This window comes from Filicampus tigris, chromosome 18, assembly GCF_054856515.1.
Source record: "Filicampus tigris isolate MCC_2025a chromosome 18, RoL_Ftig_1.0, whole genome shotgun sequence".
NCBI lineage: Eukaryota > Metazoa > Chordata > Actinopteri > Syngnathiformes > Syngnathidae > Filicampus > Filicampus tigris.
In genome coordinates, this window is record NC_141234.1 from 12,523,469 (window position 1) to 12,542,892 (window position 19,424).

A 19,424-nucleotide genomic window follows, 5' to 3' on the forward strand; every position below is an offset into this window, starting at 1 on the left:
CATCTCAAACTGGAAGGACCCCGCTTTATAAAGCTCCAAAAGCCGCCAGTTCTTCCTCTTTTCTCTTCCGGACGATGGGTGGGTTAACATGTACCAAGGAGAGCCAGTATGTCAACCTATGCAAGGAATGTAGTGTTTTATACGAGAGCTCTACAATGAACGGTAATTACAGTTTAGCTAATCCTACATTATAATAAATTCTGTCTAAGCGCTGCCTCGTGTTGCTCTTGACTGTAATTTGGGGAAGCACGTGGCGTAGAGTGTTAGCATTCATTTTCTTTGGTTTATTTGATTTCAGAAATTAATCACGAAGATTTCCTGATGGCTTTCAGCTTGTCTATTCAAGACCAAGAATCCCAGATCGGAAATGGGTGACAAAAGTGAGTGAAACTTGCATAATGCGTTCGTTGGTGTCGAGTTTGTCTGTTACAAGTTTGATTTTAGTCTCTTAATTTGTTCAAGATGACGTGTCTTGCTTTTCGCTTTATACATTTCAATACAGAAATGTAATTTCTTTTTTCAGGTTTACTCTGGTGGATGTAATACTCTACCAAAGTGTTGGAATTCCTGTAGTTATACAGAGCAATGTTGCTACAGAGTAATGCAGCTGTGTTAATGGTGAGTGTTTGCTGATATTCCGTGAGTTAAGGCCCTGCTAGACCAAAAAGACGCAGGCCAACAGTGACGGACGCTTACCCCCTCTGGCATCCGGCCGGCTGTCGGCACGTCACACTAGCAAAGCACACCGCAAAGACAGACAGCAACGCTGACCATTAAAGTACCTTCTGCGCATGCATAAGATGTAATACCCTTCCATACCATCTGCGGCGGTAGTCACCATTTCTCATGGTTAGAAAACTCAAACCAGAAAGCTGTTGGCTGGGGGTGGATTATAAAAACGTAAACAATGCATTCAATGCATATTCTTCGCTCACGATGAACTCCCACGCGAAGTAAACCATCAAGTTCTTGACATGGTATTGTGAAATGCTTACATTGTCAACCCTCTTGTAAGAAGATTAAGGCAGTGGAGGCGTAGACGCCCCAAGATGCTTACAGACAGGTTACGACACTGCGAAGGTGGCCACTACACAAAACAGACGGCGCATTCAGACGCAATGACGCTTCACGACCCCCGACGTCGGTTTGGTCTATCAGGGCCTTTACATTCCTTATATTGCTGCAATGATGAGTCACTAGACTAGAGTCTCTGATTATACAATGAAGCTCTTTCACAGTGCACTGACAATGTATGCATTTTATTCTGCAGAATTTGCATAGATGGACCACATTTTTACTCTCCTTTTTCTTCAGGTGTCAAAAGACCTGCAGTTGATGTTGCCAAACCATGTGATCAAAACCCTGCATGTTTGTAATGTTTATGGTGAGTATTGGTTAACGGCCTTTCACCAAATTTTGAATTATCCAATTGCTGCCATGATGATTTACTAGACTAGAGTCTCTGATTTTCAAAATGAAGCTCTTTCACAGTGCACTGAGCATGCCTTTTATACTCTAGTCTGCACATGTATTGTAAGTGAAGCACATTTTTACTTTTTTTTCTTTTTCTTTCTTTCTTCAGGTGTCCAAATCGCTCCAATGTAGCAGGTTCCTCTGCAAGGTATGTGGACTCAATATGGAGTGGTGATTCAATATCTCTGATAATCCTAATGGGTTGCATGTGATAACATGCATGCAGTATGAAGAGTTTTTTTTTTTCTTTTGTGCAGGGTTTGAGTAATAGACAAACCCTAAAGATGTTTTTAAATGGTCTGTTTTGTCAATGATGATTCATATTTGGTTCTACTGATGTAAAACTGAAGTTAACTCGCAGCGCACTGAGACACTCAGACCATTGAAAGTTTGGGAAGTTAACCCAAACATGTTTTTTTTTTTTAACCAGAATATGTTCTATACAGGCACACTAGTTGAACAACGGCATTCTGATTAATGTTGCGTTTGTGGAATATGTTATGGCGGGTGGCCATTTTGTCACTTCTGTCGGTTGAAGTTGATGTTACAGTTGCTCAGGGCTCAGATAATGACTAATCATGGTTCACCTGTTTTCTGAAGCTGAGCCATGATTGGTCATTATCTGAGCCCTGAGCAACTTCGATGTCATCAGTCGACAGAAGTGACAAAATGCCCGCCCTCTAAGATCGCTAAAAACGGGTTGATTTCACATATCCCACAAATCAGAATGCTGTGTCTAGATTAGTGGGCCTGCATAGAAAATATTTTTGAAAAAAACGTTTGGGTTGATTTCCCCTTTAACCCAGGAATTTCATGAAGAGCAAAACTGATCCAACTTTTTTTTTTTTTTTTTTTTTTTTGTACAGCTGATTGTGAGGCACTTAACTTGATGGCTGTTGGACTACAGTCGATGTGAAAAAGGTTGGTATTATTTTGGTGTTCATTCAGTAATTTTGAATTACGTGTCTGAAATGTTAAATTCTGTCTTACAGATGCTGAAGCAAATTTTGGGATGTTTTGTTGAAGCTGCCATCTTGTCTGCTCAAATGAATTTGATAATCAAATAAAAATCTGACTCAAGTGTATTTGGTGTGCTGATTTAAACTTGTAATTACAGTGTTTGAACTTTGATTCATTAGTTTTTGCCATGAATACAGAATTTGTCTGCACCATATTGGTATGTGCTTCAAATTTGTCTATATTCCCCAAAATGGTCCCAATCACTTTTTTTTGATAGGATTGGCACTTTAATTGGTTGATTTAAATGGTATTTTGAACACTATGGTACTGTTACTTAAAATTAAGGTCTATTAACTGGAAAATCCATTTCAAGATAAACCTTACTTGGGACTAGGTGACTAGTGAAACGTGTCATTACAAAAATTAAAATCTGCGAACAATGTGAGTTTTTTTTTTCTAGCACTATGATATGTACTTAAATTATGTTAACTGGACCATCCATTGCAAGATAAACCTTACTTGGAACTTTAGATAGTTGACAAGTGAAACGTCATTACATGCATAAAATCTGCAAACAAGTAATGCGAGTTTTTTTAATTGGTGGTTCAAATAGAGTATTTTTAGCACTAATGTATGTACTTAAAATTCAGGTGTATTTTAACTGGACCACTCGTTTTAAGATATAAACCTAACTTGCAAATAAGTAATACAATGTGAGTGTTTTTTTTTTTTAAACAAAGCATTACAGTCGCACGGCGTTAATTTTATTTTGAAGGAAAACCGGTAGTCCGCCCTCTTTTGTTCTTGTGTTTTGTGATGCACGATACCTTCAATTCACTGGCAAGAATCGCCAACCTGCTACAGGCCGTATTGGGACGACTTGGTATTTTCTCCCAAATTAAATCGTGGCAAGCAAAGGACACGACACCCCACAATCACCGATTGGTGACTTGTCTCGGGGTGAGTTTCGAGGAGTAGAAGCTACCCCAAGAGCTAGCAGTGACACCCAGCCAACGTCGATGAAGGTGATCTTTCATTCTGAGAAGTTACGGATGCTAATTTTTGTGAAAATGTTCGTTTTACCACATACCGTGGCCGACATTTACGTAAGGTGTTTTACAATGGTAGTCAGAAATAGCCTTAGCAAATTACCTAACGTTACCGAGATGTGACTGCAGCATTAGCTACGCTGTGCTGTCTACGTGGACGGAAATTTTCGAGACTGAACATTTCTTCCTTTTACATTTACAGGTAGACGGAGTAAAGCAGGGTCAAAACTCTGGAGAAGTTGGTCAAGCTTGCCGAACAATAACGTTGGCTACATGACGCCTAAAACGCCAAAACAGCGCATTAAACTGGTCTCTATTTACTTCCGCATTTCACGAAACTGAACAGCAAGAGTTGTGAAACCAATATATGAAGACAAGAACCGTGATGAAATCTGCATCACTGCATTTAACTTTCAAGCCACATAAGGGTGTAGCATAATTTTACAGAGCTGCGCCATCGTTTTGAGAACTGTTGGCTGTTAATTTGATTTCCCAATTAGCTTAAACAACTGCCCATACAATTTTAGACAAAAAAGCCAGGATTTTTTTTTTTTTGAGCTGCAAAAAGTTCCTCGAAGAACCATGACAGCTGTGGTTGGAAGAGCATGGGGGTGGGTGCGCTCCTGGGCTAGGGGTAGTGCTGCATCAGACACAAGTACATTGGATAAAGTTGACATCAAAACGCAGACTCGCTCCAGTGAACCGAGAGGGTTTGATCGACAAAAAGACCAAAATAGTCCAGGAGAGGATGAGTTCTGGGAAGCTCAGGAGAAGCTACAGCCAATGGAAATTGAAGATCTATGTGCAGGGAAACAAGAGACGGAGACAACTGTCGAACATGTTCCAAGATGGTGGAATAAATATCTTCCAACATCTTTTCTCACCTGGGGAAGGAAAACACAGCCAAGTGAACTCAAGCAAAAGAAACGTCACAATAAAAGCGGTGATCGTGATATTGACGGGGACTTTTCAGACTATGGAACACCTCCTCCGTCCCCGACTCCGCATTCCCACCTAGCATCCCCGTTTCGTCTTTTTGTGCACAGCTGGAATGTGGAATTGTTTCCTGAGCACTATGAGATCTGCTTCAACTTCCTCCGCCATTTGTTCGACCTGTTCGTGGTAGGGTTCCTGTGGATTGTGTCGCCTCCCGTTAAGTTGATCTTGGAAATTTTGGGGATCCAGGGACCACTGAGGCTTTGGCTACATGGCATGGCCATGTTTTTTGTGTCCACAGTAGGAATGGCTGGACTCCTCTGGCTGATCCAGGAGCATCTCCCAGAGTTTGCTTTTATCTATGGTATTGTGCAAGCATTAGTGATCTCTGTCAGCCTGAAAAAGAGTGTGCTCCTTGGATTGGAAGAAGAAAAACCTCAAGTGGAGGAAAAGAGCAAGAAAACTGAGGTGACGGATGGAGACAAAGAAATGCTTTGTGCAAGTGACAAAATGAAGACAAGCTAAGCTTCTTGGTAAGTAATAGTTTAGGAAAGTCATCTCAAAGGTGTTTCTGTTTGGCTAAAGTGAAACAAAAAGTATTTGACGGTTTCTTGATATTTAGGATTAATTCATGACAAAGCAGATAGGATGACCTTAATAGAAATGCAATAAAATTTGTAAATATGGACCTCCACTCTATGGTAATTTTATAGTAATATTTTCTCTCATGAAACAAAATACAATAATCACACTAGTTGGCTCTAATTATGTTTAATACAGTAGCTTGGTTATCTCGGTGGTTGAGTAAAAAATGCCCCTGGCAGCTGTAAAAAAAAAAAAAAAAAAAAGCGTTCTAAATCTTGATTTGAGACATGGCCAGCTGACGAGGAATTCTTATGTGTTAAATGCAATGATAGCATTAAAATCCTTCACGATCCATGGCTGAAATAAAATGAATCGGACGTCCCAGAAAGGCTATTGCGGTGCAATGTAGGCAGGTTGGTTTACCATTGAAAATCAAGTGTGCAACCAACTTCAACCACTGACCAAAAAAAAAGACACTGTTCTACACATAATCAAATGATTTGTGATATGTTTGCAGCGAACTTTACAGCGATGTTAGTCAGATACCACACAGATAGTAGGAGTTGAACAAGTCATGTGCCACAAAATGAAAAGTGTGCTTGCTTGTATTGAACATATGTACATCACAGTATTTTAATACAGTATGTTTTATGCTCAATGCATCTACAAAATTTCCAGCCTTCAACAACGGAGGGTTTGAAAAATCAACATCTCAAAAAATACATACTGTCGTTCCCAAAGCCCAAGTTCAAAGAAACGGCACAAAAATGCAGAACAGCAAGGCCAAAATTAAGTGTAATAACTCAAACTAAATTATTAGGCCTATTCCCATTGTATTATAGAGCATTATAAGACCTGGTGCCACAACTAAGTGATGTCTGCCAACTAGTGGTCAGGGGTGATATTACAACATAAAACTATACAGTGGACCCTCCGCTTAAGAATCTTTCATTGAGCACTTGACATTACACATTTGATATATTTCCTAATGAAGAGTTATTAAGGAGCATATTTCCTATGTCGATAACAAATCAATTAAGTCATAACAATGAGGACTGACATTTCTGTGTCCAAGGTTTTCAGGCAGGCTGTCTTCGTTTTTTTAAATTTTTTTTATCCAGCAAGTCTTGTCATGCAATGCATAACTGCAGTCATGGCAATGTTAAGAACACACCGAAAAATTCCCTGGGAAGTTTGTGTTGTGTGGGAAAGATCTGTCAAAAGTGCCAATGATACAAAGTGATTTCACAAGCCTATTTTTACATGTAATAATTGGCTATACACTTTATTGTGTAGTGTAAAGGAGGCCTTTTTTCGTACAAATGTTGTGTGCGGGTAAAGGTAGATGTGCTCATGTCCGTTGAGTGGTCGACTGATAATTATGGAGAATTTCGTGGGTAATGGAATGTGCCACATTTGCACTTTCTATTTTTGTGACCTTTGATTCTTGAGATCCAGGGCAGGAGTGGATGTTCTTCAGGTACTCATCCACAGTGCAAAACGTTCTTGCTTCCTTCCTATCATTAACGGAGTGCAGTTGGTTTTAGAACTTATTGTTCCTTAGGTACAAAAAAAAATACACACTTTCTAGATTTAAATACAACATGTACTTTGTTTTAGAAACGTCGACAGTGCTAGTTAATTGCTTTGAATGGGAAATCCTATTGACATGCTAATAGAAAATTAGCATTGAGTTCCAGGAGTGAAATTCCTTCAAAAAACAAATATTCACATCCTGTAGTAACACTGGCATATGTTCTTCCTAATTCTGTGAGAAACGAGTTGTTAATAAAGTTGAATCGCAACTTTCTTCTTTTACTCTTTTTTTAATTTATTTATTTATTTTTTTCAAACGAAATGTGTATCTCCATGCATGCACTGCACCAACTGCCCCTAATAGGCCAAGGCACACACAGCAGGCATTTGTTTTTATTGATTGTTCTCTATTGCTACTATTTTAATATTTTATTATTTTACATGTTGTTACTCATTTATTTTCTGGTTGTCCCTTGTAATCATATCTAAAAACCAATCACGGCTCAGCTTCTGTATGTAACATGACCAAACCCAGAAAACAGGTGAGCCGTGATTAGTTGTCGCAGCAAGTGGCAAAATGTCCGCCCTCTGAGATGGATAACAACGGTGGATTATTTTGTTGCTTAATTCATATTCTACAAATGCAATATTGAACTGAATGCCGTTTTTAGACTAGTGGGGGGTACATATAATGGAACATTTTTGACTTGACTTCCACTTTTATTTGAGGCCCAGCATTTGTTTGAATGGAGGCCGTTATCCAGAAATAATGCTTAAAGTGGAAGTCAACCAAACATATTTTTTTCAAGAATATGTTCTATGCAAGCCCACTAGTTGCAACAAGGCATTCTGATAAATATTGCGTTTGTGGAATAAGAGTTAATCCACTCGTTTTTATCTCTGGGAGCGGCCATTTTGTCACTTATGTCGACTGAAAATGACATCACAACTGCTCTGGGCTCGGGTAACAACCAATCATGGCTGACCTGTTTTCTGAAGCTGAGCATTGATTGGTCGTTACCTGAGCCCGGAGCAGTTGTGATGTCATTTTCAGTCGACAGAAGTAACAAAATGGCAATCCCTAGGGACGGCTAAAAAGGGGTGGATTTTGGTGCTTAACTTATATTCCACAAACGCAATATTAATCAGAATGCAGTGTTTCAACTAGTGGGCCTACTGGGAACATATTCTTGAAAAAATGTGTTTGGGTTGATTTCTTGTCTAAATATCGTTTGTCTCCCACTCCAGATTCACTCACCTGTGTTCTGTCCTCCACAGGTGGTGACATCTAGCTGATACTGTACATCATTATGAGGTATTGGACATCACAGCAGCAAGAACAGCGGATTTTCTTGCGCCGCTCGCTTAAGCCGTAAGGCTTGAAAACTGTGTTGCACATTTATTACAGACTTGCACACGTCTTATTCAAGTCACCTTCAACACTATTCTCCTGAACCTTGTGTTGTCATCAGAATGTGGACACTGAAAGGTGGACTATCTACCACTTTAGGGGAATGTTGAAACGCTCCTTCAGCCAAAGATTTGTTGGACTTTTTTTTTTTTTTGGGCAGTTTTGTGTCTGCTTTAATTTGTGTATACTTTTTCATGAGTTTCAATGACTCTGTGTGTGTGTGTGTGTGTGTGTCATCTGGTGGAATTAAGAGCTAGACAGACAAAAAGCACCAAGCGCACCAAAGTAATAGCCACTATACTTCCAACATCCCAACACCTTATTGAGGAAAGAGGCAGATATGCAGAAAGTTTGTGATTGTTGTTTTACTGAGTCATGACCTGCAAAGTCAACAAGGAACTCAAATCTAGGCTTAACGTGGTAAAATATCAGACAACAGATCACACGTAGCAGTGTCACACGCTTGTTGACTTCCAGGTTCTCATTTCAAAGCAAAAATTCCCATAGGAGCTCATGCTTCAATTAGCTTTTCACTATTCGCGGCAGGCAAATATACTTTAGTCACAGTGGCGTTTCATTGTTTATTGCTGGAGGAAGTCAACCCCCAAAATTTTCTTTACAATAATATGTTCTATGCAGCCCCACTAGTCTAAACACACCATTCTGATTGATATTGTGAGTGTGTTAGTGAGTTAGCCCGTTTTTGTCAATTTCGGGGCGGCCATTTTGTCACTTGCTGTCGACCTAAAAATCACATCACAGTTGTTCAGGACCAATCATGGCTCACCTTCAGCAAACAAGTGAGCCGTGATTGCTCGTTACGTGAGCCCTGAGCAACTGCGATGTAATTTTCGGTCGACAGAAGTGAAAAAAATGGCCGCCCCCTGAGATTGCTAAAAACGGGTTGATTTTGCGGCTTAACTCCTATTCCACAAAAAACAACAATCAGAATTGTATGTTTAGACTAGTGAAGGTGCATAGAACATATTATTGAAAATAATTTTGGGGGGTTGACTTCCCCTTGAAGTATTTTATGTCCATTTTTGAAAAGCTACACAAGAAGCAAAGCAGGAAAAAAAGCTGGCTTCAAATTATACCACTTTTGGTGCATTCAACTCAAGAGATTCCACTGTATTTTTTTTTAAACACATGCATTGTGACACTAACTTCTTGTTGAATATGCAATAAGGGTGACTGTATCAGCGCTTCACAAACATGTCACCACCCTTAACCCTAGAACACTAACGTCGGATGATTTTCACCCACACAATTTTTTATGTGATATTTTGTATTGAGAAATTAAAGAAGACAACTTACAATTTGGCATACAGTGTTGTACTTTTATATAAATTGATGAAAACTGTATTTTATCGTAGGATATTATATCGGGTTAAATGTACCAGGCGTTAGTGATGGTGTTGCTAATTTTAATGTGAGTGATCTAGGGTCAAGAGTATGTCTGACGTCTCTAACTATGATTACAGATCTCCACTTCATATCTCTTCAAGTAATTGTTAATTGTTCTGTTCATTCTAACCTCATCATAACGATTGAAGTAGATATGATTTAGGTATTAAAGTAGGGTCTAGTTTTCCGACTTTATGGCAATAGTCGCCTCATTAGTTAATTGTGCATTGTTTAATAAGTGACTAGAGACAAAGGGGATATTTCGTTAGTGTACTCTGCCAACCCTATCTATGACTGAAGCCATCACTGTCCTTTGAAATGTCAAAATTCCATCCACCTTTCTGACATAAATTTGTTTACTAAATTACTTAAATGAAATTAAGAACAAGTTCACAATATGCATGTAATGCTGGTATCACTTTGTGATGGTTGTATATGTTCTTTTTATGAATGAGTAATGTGTAGAGAGGCCAAAAATATATAAATATACTCTACATAAAAATAAATAAAAAGTCTGGTGGCTACAAAGTTGATTATCTTAGAATAATGCAATCCCCTATGAAAAAGAGTTATTCTACATTTTGCAGATGTGTGGCATAACAATGATGTACAACCAATTGACTAAATATTACGGTTATCTAATTATACAGCCCCTTCCAAAAGTATTGGAACAAGATCAATTCCTTTGTTTTTGTTGTATACTGAAGACATTTGGATTTCAGATTAAACGACATGACACAAAAGTTCAGAAGTGCATCTTTTATTTCATGGCATTTATATCTCAAATGTGTTAAACAACTCGGGACAGTGCACCTTTTGTTTGAAGCTACCCACTTTTCAAGTGAGCTAAAGTATTGGATGCAGATATGAAATTAACTAAAAGTGATTAAAGTTGTGGACCCGCAGTTGCGTCCTGCATGACCGCAACTGTTTCCCAGCTGCCTCTTTTCTTTTGTTCCACCTCCCCAACGACCTGGCATTGTCTCGTTGAAATAAGAAGGGATGTTCCTGAAAAAGACTTGCTTGGATGACAGCATACTTACACCAAAACCTGTATGTACCTTTCAGCATTAATGGTGTCTTCACAGATGTGCAAGTTACCCATGCCTTGGGCACTAACACAACCCTCTATTTTTTTCAAGAATATGTTCTCAGCAGGTCCACTTGTTGAAACACGGCATTCTGATTAATTTTGCGTTTGTGGAATATGAGTTAAGCAGCAAAATGCACTCGTTTTTAGCCATCTCTGGGGGCGGCCATTTTGTCATTTCTGTCGACTGAAAATGACATCACAACCGCTCACAACGACCAATCACGGCTGACCTGTTTTCTGAATCTGAGCCGTGATTGGTTGCTGTGGGCGGTTTTGATGTCATTTTCAGTCGACACAAGACAAAATGGCCGCCCCCAGAGATGGCTAAAAACGAGTGGATTAACACTTATTTCACAAACGCAATATTTAACAGAATGCCCTGTTTCAACTAGTGGGCTTACATAGAACATATTCTTGGGAAAAAAATGTTTGCGTTGACTTTAAGGAGGTTGATAAATTTCATTGATTTAAAAAAAAAATGTTTTTTATATTAAACAAATACAAAATCGGACGTGTTTTTCACAGGACAGGGACGATATGCTCAATAATTTAATGCCCATGTGGTTCAATAAAACAGATTTTTCTAAATGCATTTTGATTTTTGGTTTCAACACATTTTTGTACTTGGCTATAGACACATGCATTTATCTATGTATCTTTACAATGTAGCCTACTGAATAAAATGGATAGAATTAGTTTTTGTAATGTGCAGACATCTTCAGTATTAGTTGGGCTGATAATGTTAATTTTAATTTTAAAAAAACCAATAGCTCTAGAAACTAAGTAAACATCCCATTAACATACGTGTTTTCATAGAAAACATGACATAAAACAAATCTCAATACAGTACTGTACTTGGTTTTAAGTTTCGCTTTTGTCTTTTTGACTTGATGGTATTTGCCTATTCTTCCGCTCCAAATAGTTCCTCATATATGCACTTACAAATATGATATTTAGTAATACACATAGACAATACATCACAGTTCAAAACTTTAATTCACATTCATTTGGATCTCATTATACTTAATTTTATTTACAGAAATGTGCATTACCAGGACAACACCGATGTACCATACATACTGTATCGCTGTGCATGTGGGCACGTAGGTATAATACAGAAAAAGTTTGAATAAAATAAGCGCGTGAGCCACAGAACATGTCGTGATGTTCAGTGAAGTGAAATCTCTCCGAGCCAAGGCATGAGAGCACAAAGCTTGGGCCAACAGTCATGCACCTTCACTGTTCATTTTCTCCTGTTTGACATACAGTGATGGATGTCTCATCATGGAAACCTCTGAGAACAATCCAAAATGACGCAATTTCAACACCGCACGGCAGAAAAAACACTGTCACCCTTTATCTGTGGAATGTACCTGTAGGTGTTTATTAAAGCATGTTTCAGAAATGATTAATTATGCAATGGGTTCAGTAAATGAGCAGTTACTCACTCCAAAATGATCACACTTCTCACGTCGCAGTCTGCAAAGTCTAAAACCCCCCCAAAAATTTTCATGCAAAATGTCAAAATTTGTTGGACTGTCTGTCTGAAAAAAAAATCACACGCAAATGAACACTTTTAAAAATATCAACAATTCAGTTCATTAAACCTCACACAATCAGAAAAAAAAATGAAGTGACGTGTAGGCTATAAATATAAATCGCTGTCTAATGAAAGCATGACTACTGGCAAAATTAACAATCAATTGATTGTCTGTAAATGGTTTGAATAAAATGGGATAGTTATCCCTCTGAAAGTTATTTTGATGGAAACGTTGTACTGTACAAAATCATGTGTAGAGGAGTTTCATGTTGTCCTTTAGACAGAAAAACGCCGTTGAGAATGACTTAACAGTGCTTCTGCTCCACATTGCATCATTGCACATTTATCAACAATCAATTCCACACAAACATCAGACTACTACCTTATGACGTTTCATACCAAAATGGTAAAATATTTAGTTAAAGGCGGTCCTTTGTTTGTATTGTCAATTTTTCATTTGCCATGTAAAGCACCATTGTGTTCCTGAATAGCGCAGTATAAATCCATCCATCGTTATACTTTCATATCTGATTTTTACTCTGCTTTTACTTTACTTTAACATATTTTATTTTTAATATCACTACTTGAGACTGCAGTCACTTTGCTTTAGAATATAGAGCAACAAAATAACCCATTGCTGTAGTATATCTCTGTATGATCAAGCGCAAAAATACACAGCCGTTTTTTACTGAAAGTATTTTCCATCTTCATAAGTCTTAAAGTAGAAGTCAACCCCCCAAAAATCTTTGCAATCACTAGTCTAAACATTGTGGTATATAAGTTAAGCAGGAAAACCCACCTGTTTTTTCGCCATCTCAGGCGGCGGCCATTTTGTCACTTCTGGCGACTGAAAATGACATCACAGTTGCTAAGGTGACGACCAATCACAGCTCACCTGTTTTCTGAAGCTGAGCCATGATTGGTCGTTACTTGAGCCCTGAGCGACTGTGTTGTCCTTTTCAATCGACAAGCAAGTGACAAAAGAGGGACAAAAATGGGTAGATATTACTGCTAAACTCATACTCCACAAATGCAATATTAATCAGAATGCTGTGTTTAGACTAGTGAAGGCGCATAGAACATACTACCGTAAAGATAATTTTGGGGTTGATTTCTCTTTTAACATACAAAACTACATGCTACCTTCTACAGATGTGTGTAAGTCCGAAATATGACGTCAAACTTCATGGCAGTTTTTGTGTGTTGTAGTCTTTTTTTGTGACAAATCAATCGAAATTAAAACAATAAATGTTTATTGAGACTCCTGTTGGTAGCAGGCAAGAAGGCTCTGACTAGAAAATAGCTGAATCGAGCCATACCTACAGATGACTGGATTGATGTTGTTTACAGTATGTGTATTATGAAGAGAATCACACCTACACTGAGATGTAAAATTGAAATATTTATTGAATACTGGTCGAAATGGCTCACCTGTTTTAACTTATCAGGCTTTATTTTGTATAATCATGTACCCCTGCTAGGGGCATACCTGCATCTTTATCGCAAAGAAGAGAATAAATATTGACCATCTTGATGTGTGTATGGACTAAATGTTAGTTGAGTGATGGATCCTAACCCGCCGCTAGTTTTATTGTTTTTATTTGTGTTGCGTCTTTTTGAAAACAACAACAAAGTACATTAAAATAGTCATCTCGACAACACATCTTGGCGAGATTGTCGCATTTCTCAGCTTTATAGATGGTGGAAAAGAGCGAGCGCATTTTCATCCGGGACTCTGTTTGCTTGATGGTAGCATGTGCGGAAGGTAGCATGAAGTTTGTCTGTCTTTCTTTATGATGGAGCTTAACGTTAGACTGTAGGCCTGTGGCTATGTTGTGATGAAGAACCCCTACCTCCATCTAAATACCCTGCCACTCACCCATTTACAGGGCTACCTAGTGAGCATGTGACCTTCCAGACTTCGGCGGCGCCGTGGGTCCCCCGCCCCCCCTCTGTCCGTGATCCCTCCGTCCGTGGCCCAGGATACAGTGCGCGCTGCCACACCCTTCATCGTCATCATCTCCCTCGCTTTCGGAGGATGACTCGCCGAACTGTCGGGGCTTCTCGTAAATACAGCAGCCTGAATGAAACACAGCGCGCGGGGTTAGTGCTGATCAAGGCGAGCCTTCAAAATGATGCCAGACTGTCAGAAATACACCTGCAAATGTTTGTTTGGTTATAAATATCAACCAACGGGAGCCTGTGGTAAAAATAGCATCTAAGGATGTAATCATGCTGTGCAGCACAATACATTTGTATTAATCCACCTTTCTCTGTGAAGAGCCAAAATATGTGTAGAATTTAGAGCCATTATAAATCCATTGTGGAAAAAAAACGTTTTTTTACACCCAAAAGGGTTTTTTTTTTTTAAAAGGTCATAAAACCTCCAATAAGCTGTTTCCCATGAAAAAAGGCGGGTTGGCTCCACACAAATTAAAAAAAATAAATGTTGAAAAAAACCTCTGGTTTCCTCCCACATTCCAAAAACATGCATGGTAAGTTGAGTGGACACTCTAAATTGCCCATAGGTGTGATTGTGAGTGTGTGTGATTGTTTGCCTCTGTGTGCTCTGCGATTGGCAACCAGTTCGGGGTGTCCCCCGCCTACTTCCCGAAGACAGCTTGGATAGGCTCCAGCAGTCCCCCGCGACTTTTGTGAGGATAAGCGGTATGGATAATGAATGGATGGATGTTGAAAAAAATCCACCGCCTCTCAAAGCGGTCTTAGTGGAACTGTAACTCCCGAACGAGATTAAACTCAAATTCCCGTCGAGCCGTTAAGAAAGGACGCCCCCATTCCCTGTTCGTCTCCCCCTTGTCCTTAAAGAGGAAATCAACACCAACATTTTCTTTACAATAATATGTTTAATGCAGCTCCATTAGTCTAAACTTGATATTCTGATTAATATTGCCTTTATGAAATATGAATTAAGCAGCAAAATCCATATGTTTTATAGCCATCTCAGGAGGCAGCCATTTTATCACATGCTGTCGACTGAAAATGACATCACAGTTGCTCAGGGCTCAACCAATCACAGCTCTGTTTCAGAAAACAAGTGAGTTGTGATTACCTGAGCCTTGAGCAACTGTGATGTCATTTTCAGTCGACAGCAAGTGACAAAATGGCCGCCCACTGAGATGGATGAAAACGGGTGGATTTTGCTGCTTAACTCATATTCCACAAATGTAATAGTAATCAGAATACCATCAGAATGTCGACTAGTGTGCCTGCATAGAACATTTCCTTGCAAAGAAAAATTTCAGGGTCGGTTTCCTCTTTAACCCTGCTTTAAATCTCTCCACAACTTCCCTTTTTTTAAAGGGTATGAATACTTTTACTTGGCACAGTATTCCAGCTGACTGGTCACCAATGTAGGGCACATATAGACAAACACCTATTACTACTCACATTCACACCAACTGAATTTGAGTCTTTAATTAACCGAAGAAACACGTTAGAAACCTATTGTGACAGAGCGCTAGCATAGCATTAGATGTGGTACAAGTCTCTCTGTCCTGTAAATGTAAAAAAAAGGCAGCCCAATTTGGTGAAACTGGACCCTTGCATTAGCCTTCCAAGCTAGTGTTTTTTTTTAAGGGGAAGTCAACCCGAACATATTTATTTCTAGAATATTCTATGTTCTATGCAAGTCCACTAGTTGAAACAAGGCATTCTGATAAATATTGCGTTAGTGGAATAAGAGTTAATCCACCCGTTTTTAGCCATCTCTCGGGGCAGCCATTTTGTTACTTCTGTCAACTGGAAATGACATCACAACTGCTCAGGGCTCAGGTAACGACCAATCATGGCTGACCTGTTTTCTGGCGCTAAGCCGTGATTGGTCATTACCTGAGCCCTGAGCAGTTATGATGTCATTTTTAGTCGACAGAAGTGACAAAATGGCCGCTCCCTGACATGGCTAAAAAGGGGTGGGTTTTGCTGCTTAACTCATATTCCATAAACGCAATATTAATCAGGATGCCGTGGGCCAACCAGTGGGCCTGGTCGGAACATATTCTTGAAAAAAAAAATGTGTTTGGGTTGATTTCCCTCTTTAAAAGGGAAGTCAGCGCAAACATGTTTTTTTCAAGAATATTGAGAGGATAAGCAGTATGGATAATGGGTGGATGGATGGATGTTCTATCCAAGCCCACTAGTTGAAACAGGGCATTCTGATAAATATTGCGTTTGTGGAATATAAGTTAAGTAGCAAAATGCACTAGTTTTTAGCCATCCCTGGGGGCATGCCATTTTGTCTTCTGTCGACTGAAAATGACATCACAACTACTCACAACGACCAATCGCGGCTCAGATTCAGAAAAAAGGTCAGTCGTGAATGGTCGTTGTGAGCAGTTGTGATGTCATTTTCAGTCGACAGAAGACAAAATAGCCACCCCCAGAGATGGCTAAAAACGGGTGCATTTTGCTGCTTATTTTACAATCCACAAACACAAAATCAATCAGAATGCTGTGTTTCAACTAGTGGGCTTGGATAGAACATCCATCCATCCATCCATCCATTATCTATACTGCTTATCCTCACAATATTCTTGAAAAAAAATATGTTTGGGTTGACTTCTGCTTTATGGCCATTTTTTTAATGCATGACATTTAAAAACAAAGATGAGTATCCAGTTTATTATTTTTGTGATATAAACAGCGTTTACCTTTCATTTTACTTCAAAGACTAAATTCTAACATGAATAAAGGTTTTCATGAGTAAATTGTGTGCATTTTTGACCAGAGTCATGTCATCTGGGAAAACTGAGCAAGTCCAGTTTATCCCCACAAGTCACCAACATTCTGAACGAGTTGGCTTTGTCTCAAAAGCCTAGAAAGGAACCTGTTAAATGAGTACAACTGCATTTCTAGGTGTTGCAGAAATAAGAACTAACAATGATACCACTGATATGTGAGCATAAGAGGTACTCACATTTGGAAGATCTTCTCCCCAGGTGCTCATTGTCAACCGTGTCACTGGACCATTCCACCTTTTTCTCGGTTTTCCTCTTCCTTAGCTTGATTGTCAGACTGCGTCCCTCCTGGAAATATGCCAGAAATTCACCACGTGGACAACTGTAATAACTTTTGACCAATGATAGTTGACTTCACCCCTTCCTAAATACAATTTCTCAGCATTGTGTCACATTTTTCACAATGGTAAACACAAACCCTCCTCCTTCCAAGTTGTGTAGATTTTCTGCAGGTAGTCCGAATGTTGTATGACCACTTTTAAATCAATAGACTCCAGGTCACCCTCTCCCTTAGTGAGCAGTACAGAAATGGATGTTTTTTTGCCCCCAACAGGAACAAACTAACACTGAAACTAAATGAAATATCTAACCAGTCTTCTTGACACTAAAGAGCCTCAAGAGCCTAAGGCCTAATATCTAATAGGTAGGCTAGTAGGGATTGGCGTATCGATCCTTTGGTATCAAAATATCAATACTCACAAGCTAGTCATTTAGTATCGATTTACTTAAACAAACCATACAAACCTTTTAAAAAATTGGGAGACCCTCGCATCATTTTCAACAGTTTTTGGTGGTTTACTTCACTATGCAATTGCGCCGAAACCCCCATACCTATTAGAAGATTGGACTGGTCTGTGTCATATGACCAGGAAACGAGACGTGACGTGAGAGTCAAACGCCCGGTCTCATATACGTAGAAGAGACGCGTAAGGCATGGCAGAGAGGAAACGAAGCACGATGTTATTTTTCAACCGTTGATAAAGTTAGTGCAAAGTGCAAATCGTCTGATAAACATGTTGCATACTGCAGAAACACAAGTATTTTATACAACACGTAAAGATAGCACATCCCGAGAGCCAGGGCGAGCTTGAAGAAAGACAGGCTGCAGCAAAGAAAGACCAGTCTCCTGTGCCAACCGATTTCCGGCAAATGACCCTGTTTGAGAGTTTGCAAAAAGTCTATCCAGTTACAAACTGTTACCTTTGCCAGGGCAGTGATATGGACAATGCCTGTATTGTGTCTGTTCCTGAGTCCTTAAATATTATGACCACAATCTAATTTTAACATGTCTCGCACACACACACAGGTAAAAAACATAATAGTAGTTGATGCAAAATTTACACGCATGTGTTGAATATGCATGTATTTTCAGGCGTCTTAAAGCTTGATTAAGACATCTTAACCAAAAACCCAACATATTTTACTATATGGCAAAACTACAGAAGGGATTAGTGTCTAAAATATGAGATATACAATTATGTGGATTTTGCATGGCATTTTATTTTTGCACTGAAAAGAGAATATTTTAATTGTGATGATTTGATATTGGTCTTAATCTGTAGCACGCTTTCTTACATCTAGATGATGATTTTCACATTTCCTTAATTACAGTACTGTCGATCACAAACCAGGAATGTGCAAATGTGCATTATTTTGTTCACATGTATTTATTATTGAGTTAATGTACTTATTTATTTATTTTATTTGTTTTGTTTATTTTACTTTGGTTTTATTATGTATTGCACATCATATGCACAAAATAAATGTGTTATAAATGGCCTTTATTTGTCATGTGACTTGCCTGTGTAAAAATAATTTGACTGAAAAAAAATGACAAGAAGAATTTATCGGTATCAATTATACTGCAAGAAAACGTAGCGTTATCATATCGAATCTTTAGTGCGTGATACAGTATTGCCCATCCCTAGTAGCTAGATGAAATGCAGCACAATTCGCAGCCAAAGGTGGGGATTGTCATGTAATAAAAATGCGGTATATTGTACGGCGGATTGTGACCTAATCTGCCCCAGTATTTTCTAACAATATAATAGATGCTGAACGAATTCTTCCATGTGCGTGTCCATTTTAATATGCCGTATGGCTTGATACAGAACATTTAACATATTTGCGGTTATTTGCAAGAGCGGCCTTATTTAGCAACTAGGATGTTTATTAGCCAGTGAAATGCGTATTGATCACAAACTAGATGTTTTCACGATCAGTCTTTTCATGGTTTACCTGCTGAGGCGGTGGCGGTGTGCTGGTTTGAACAGTCTCAGTTATCGTCTCACTTGACGTCCCAGGAACCTCCGCCATCCCTGGAGCTCGTTTGCTAACGCGAGCGTCAGCTAACTTTTAAGATGGACGTCTAAAAATCGCTGTCCAACAGCGTATTCTAAAAGCATCAATAATAACCCACAATTATAAATAAATCCAAAAATAGGAAGAAACGCTGATGAAAGTCAGATTTGAGCTGTCAAGTACTCTGAAGGGATGGGATGTGGCCAACCAAAATAGTCAATTTTCGAGAATGACCAATAGTTAGCTGGAGTCGGAACGGAAATGTCTTATTGAATGTCAAAAATCAATATTTTTTTAATCATAACTTCTACGTATGAGTCCAAATGTATTGGGTGTTAAAAGAAAACGTAGTTTAGTGTTTTATTTGCTTTTCTATTAC

General features: G+C 38.9%; 2 protein-coding genes, 1 long non-coding RNA gene and 1 other non-coding gene across 4 annotated transcripts; 3 read left to right on the plus strand and 1 right to left on the minus strand.

Annotated features, from left to right (window-relative positions):
- The first annotated feature begins 10 nt into the window (after window positions 1-10).
- Window positions 11-2,558, plus strand: LOC147132594 (uncharacterized). Its single transcript, XR_015082122.1, has 7 exons — window positions 11-162; window positions 299-380; window positions 524-618; window positions 1,315-1,384; window positions 1,583-1,621; window positions 2,340-2,394; window positions 2,466-2,558. It is a non-coding gene; the product is annotated as an uncharacterized LOC147132594 (long non-coding RNA).
- LOC147132595 (small nucleolar RNA SNORD52) lies at window positions 1,434-1,502 on the plus strand. Its single transcript, XR_015082323.1, has one exon. It is a non-coding gene; the product is annotated as a small nucleolar RNA SNORD52 (small nucleolar RNA).
- Window positions 2,559-3,220: 662 nt separating the features above from the next.
- Window positions 3,221-10,100, plus strand: c18h6orf47 (chromosome 18 C6orf47 homolog). Its single transcript, XM_086015372.1, has 3 exons — window positions 3,221-3,458; window positions 3,685-4,951; window positions 7,818-10,100. Exon 2 carries the CDS (start codon window positions 4,065-4,067, stop codon window positions 4,941-4,943), a length of 879 nt encoding a protein of 292 aa, XP_085871498.1. The 5' UTR covers window positions 3,221-3,458; window positions 3,685-4,064; the 3' UTR covers window positions 4,944-4,951; window positions 7,818-10,100.
- A 1,327-nt stretch (window positions 10,101-11,427) lies between these two features.
- On the minus strand, window positions 11,428-19,255 carry ppp1r11 (protein phosphatase 1, regulatory (inhibitor) subunit 11). Its single transcript, XM_086015382.1, has 3 exons — window positions 18,983-19,255; window positions 16,924-17,032; window positions 11,428-14,070 (listed from the first exon to the last, which is right to left on the minus strand). The coding sequence occupies exons 1-3, from the start codon at window positions 19,058-19,060 to the stop codon at window positions 13,886-13,888; spliced, it is 372 nt and encodes a 123-aa protein (XP_085871508.1). The 5' UTR covers window positions 19,061-19,255; the 3' UTR covers window positions 11,428-13,885.
- Window positions 19,256-19,424: the final 169 nt, after the last annotated feature.

Coding starts and splice junctions, on each gene's coding strand:
- ppp1r11 (XM_086015382.1), bottom strand. CDS start 19,060: ATGGCGGAGGTTCCTGGGACGTCAAGTGAGACGATAACTGAGACTGTT. Junction 17,033..18,982: donor CACCGCCACCGCCTCAGCAG/GTAAACCATGAA, acceptor GCATATTTCCAG/GAGGGACGCAGTCTGACAAT. Junction 14,071..16,923: donor GGGGAGAAGATCTTCCAAAT/GTGAGTACCTCT, acceptor TGTTTCATTCAG/GCTGCTGTATTTACGAGAAG.
- c18h6orf47 (XM_086015372.1), top strand. CDS start 4,065: ATGACAGCTGTGGTTGGAAGAGCATGGGGGTGGGTGCGCTCCTGGGCT.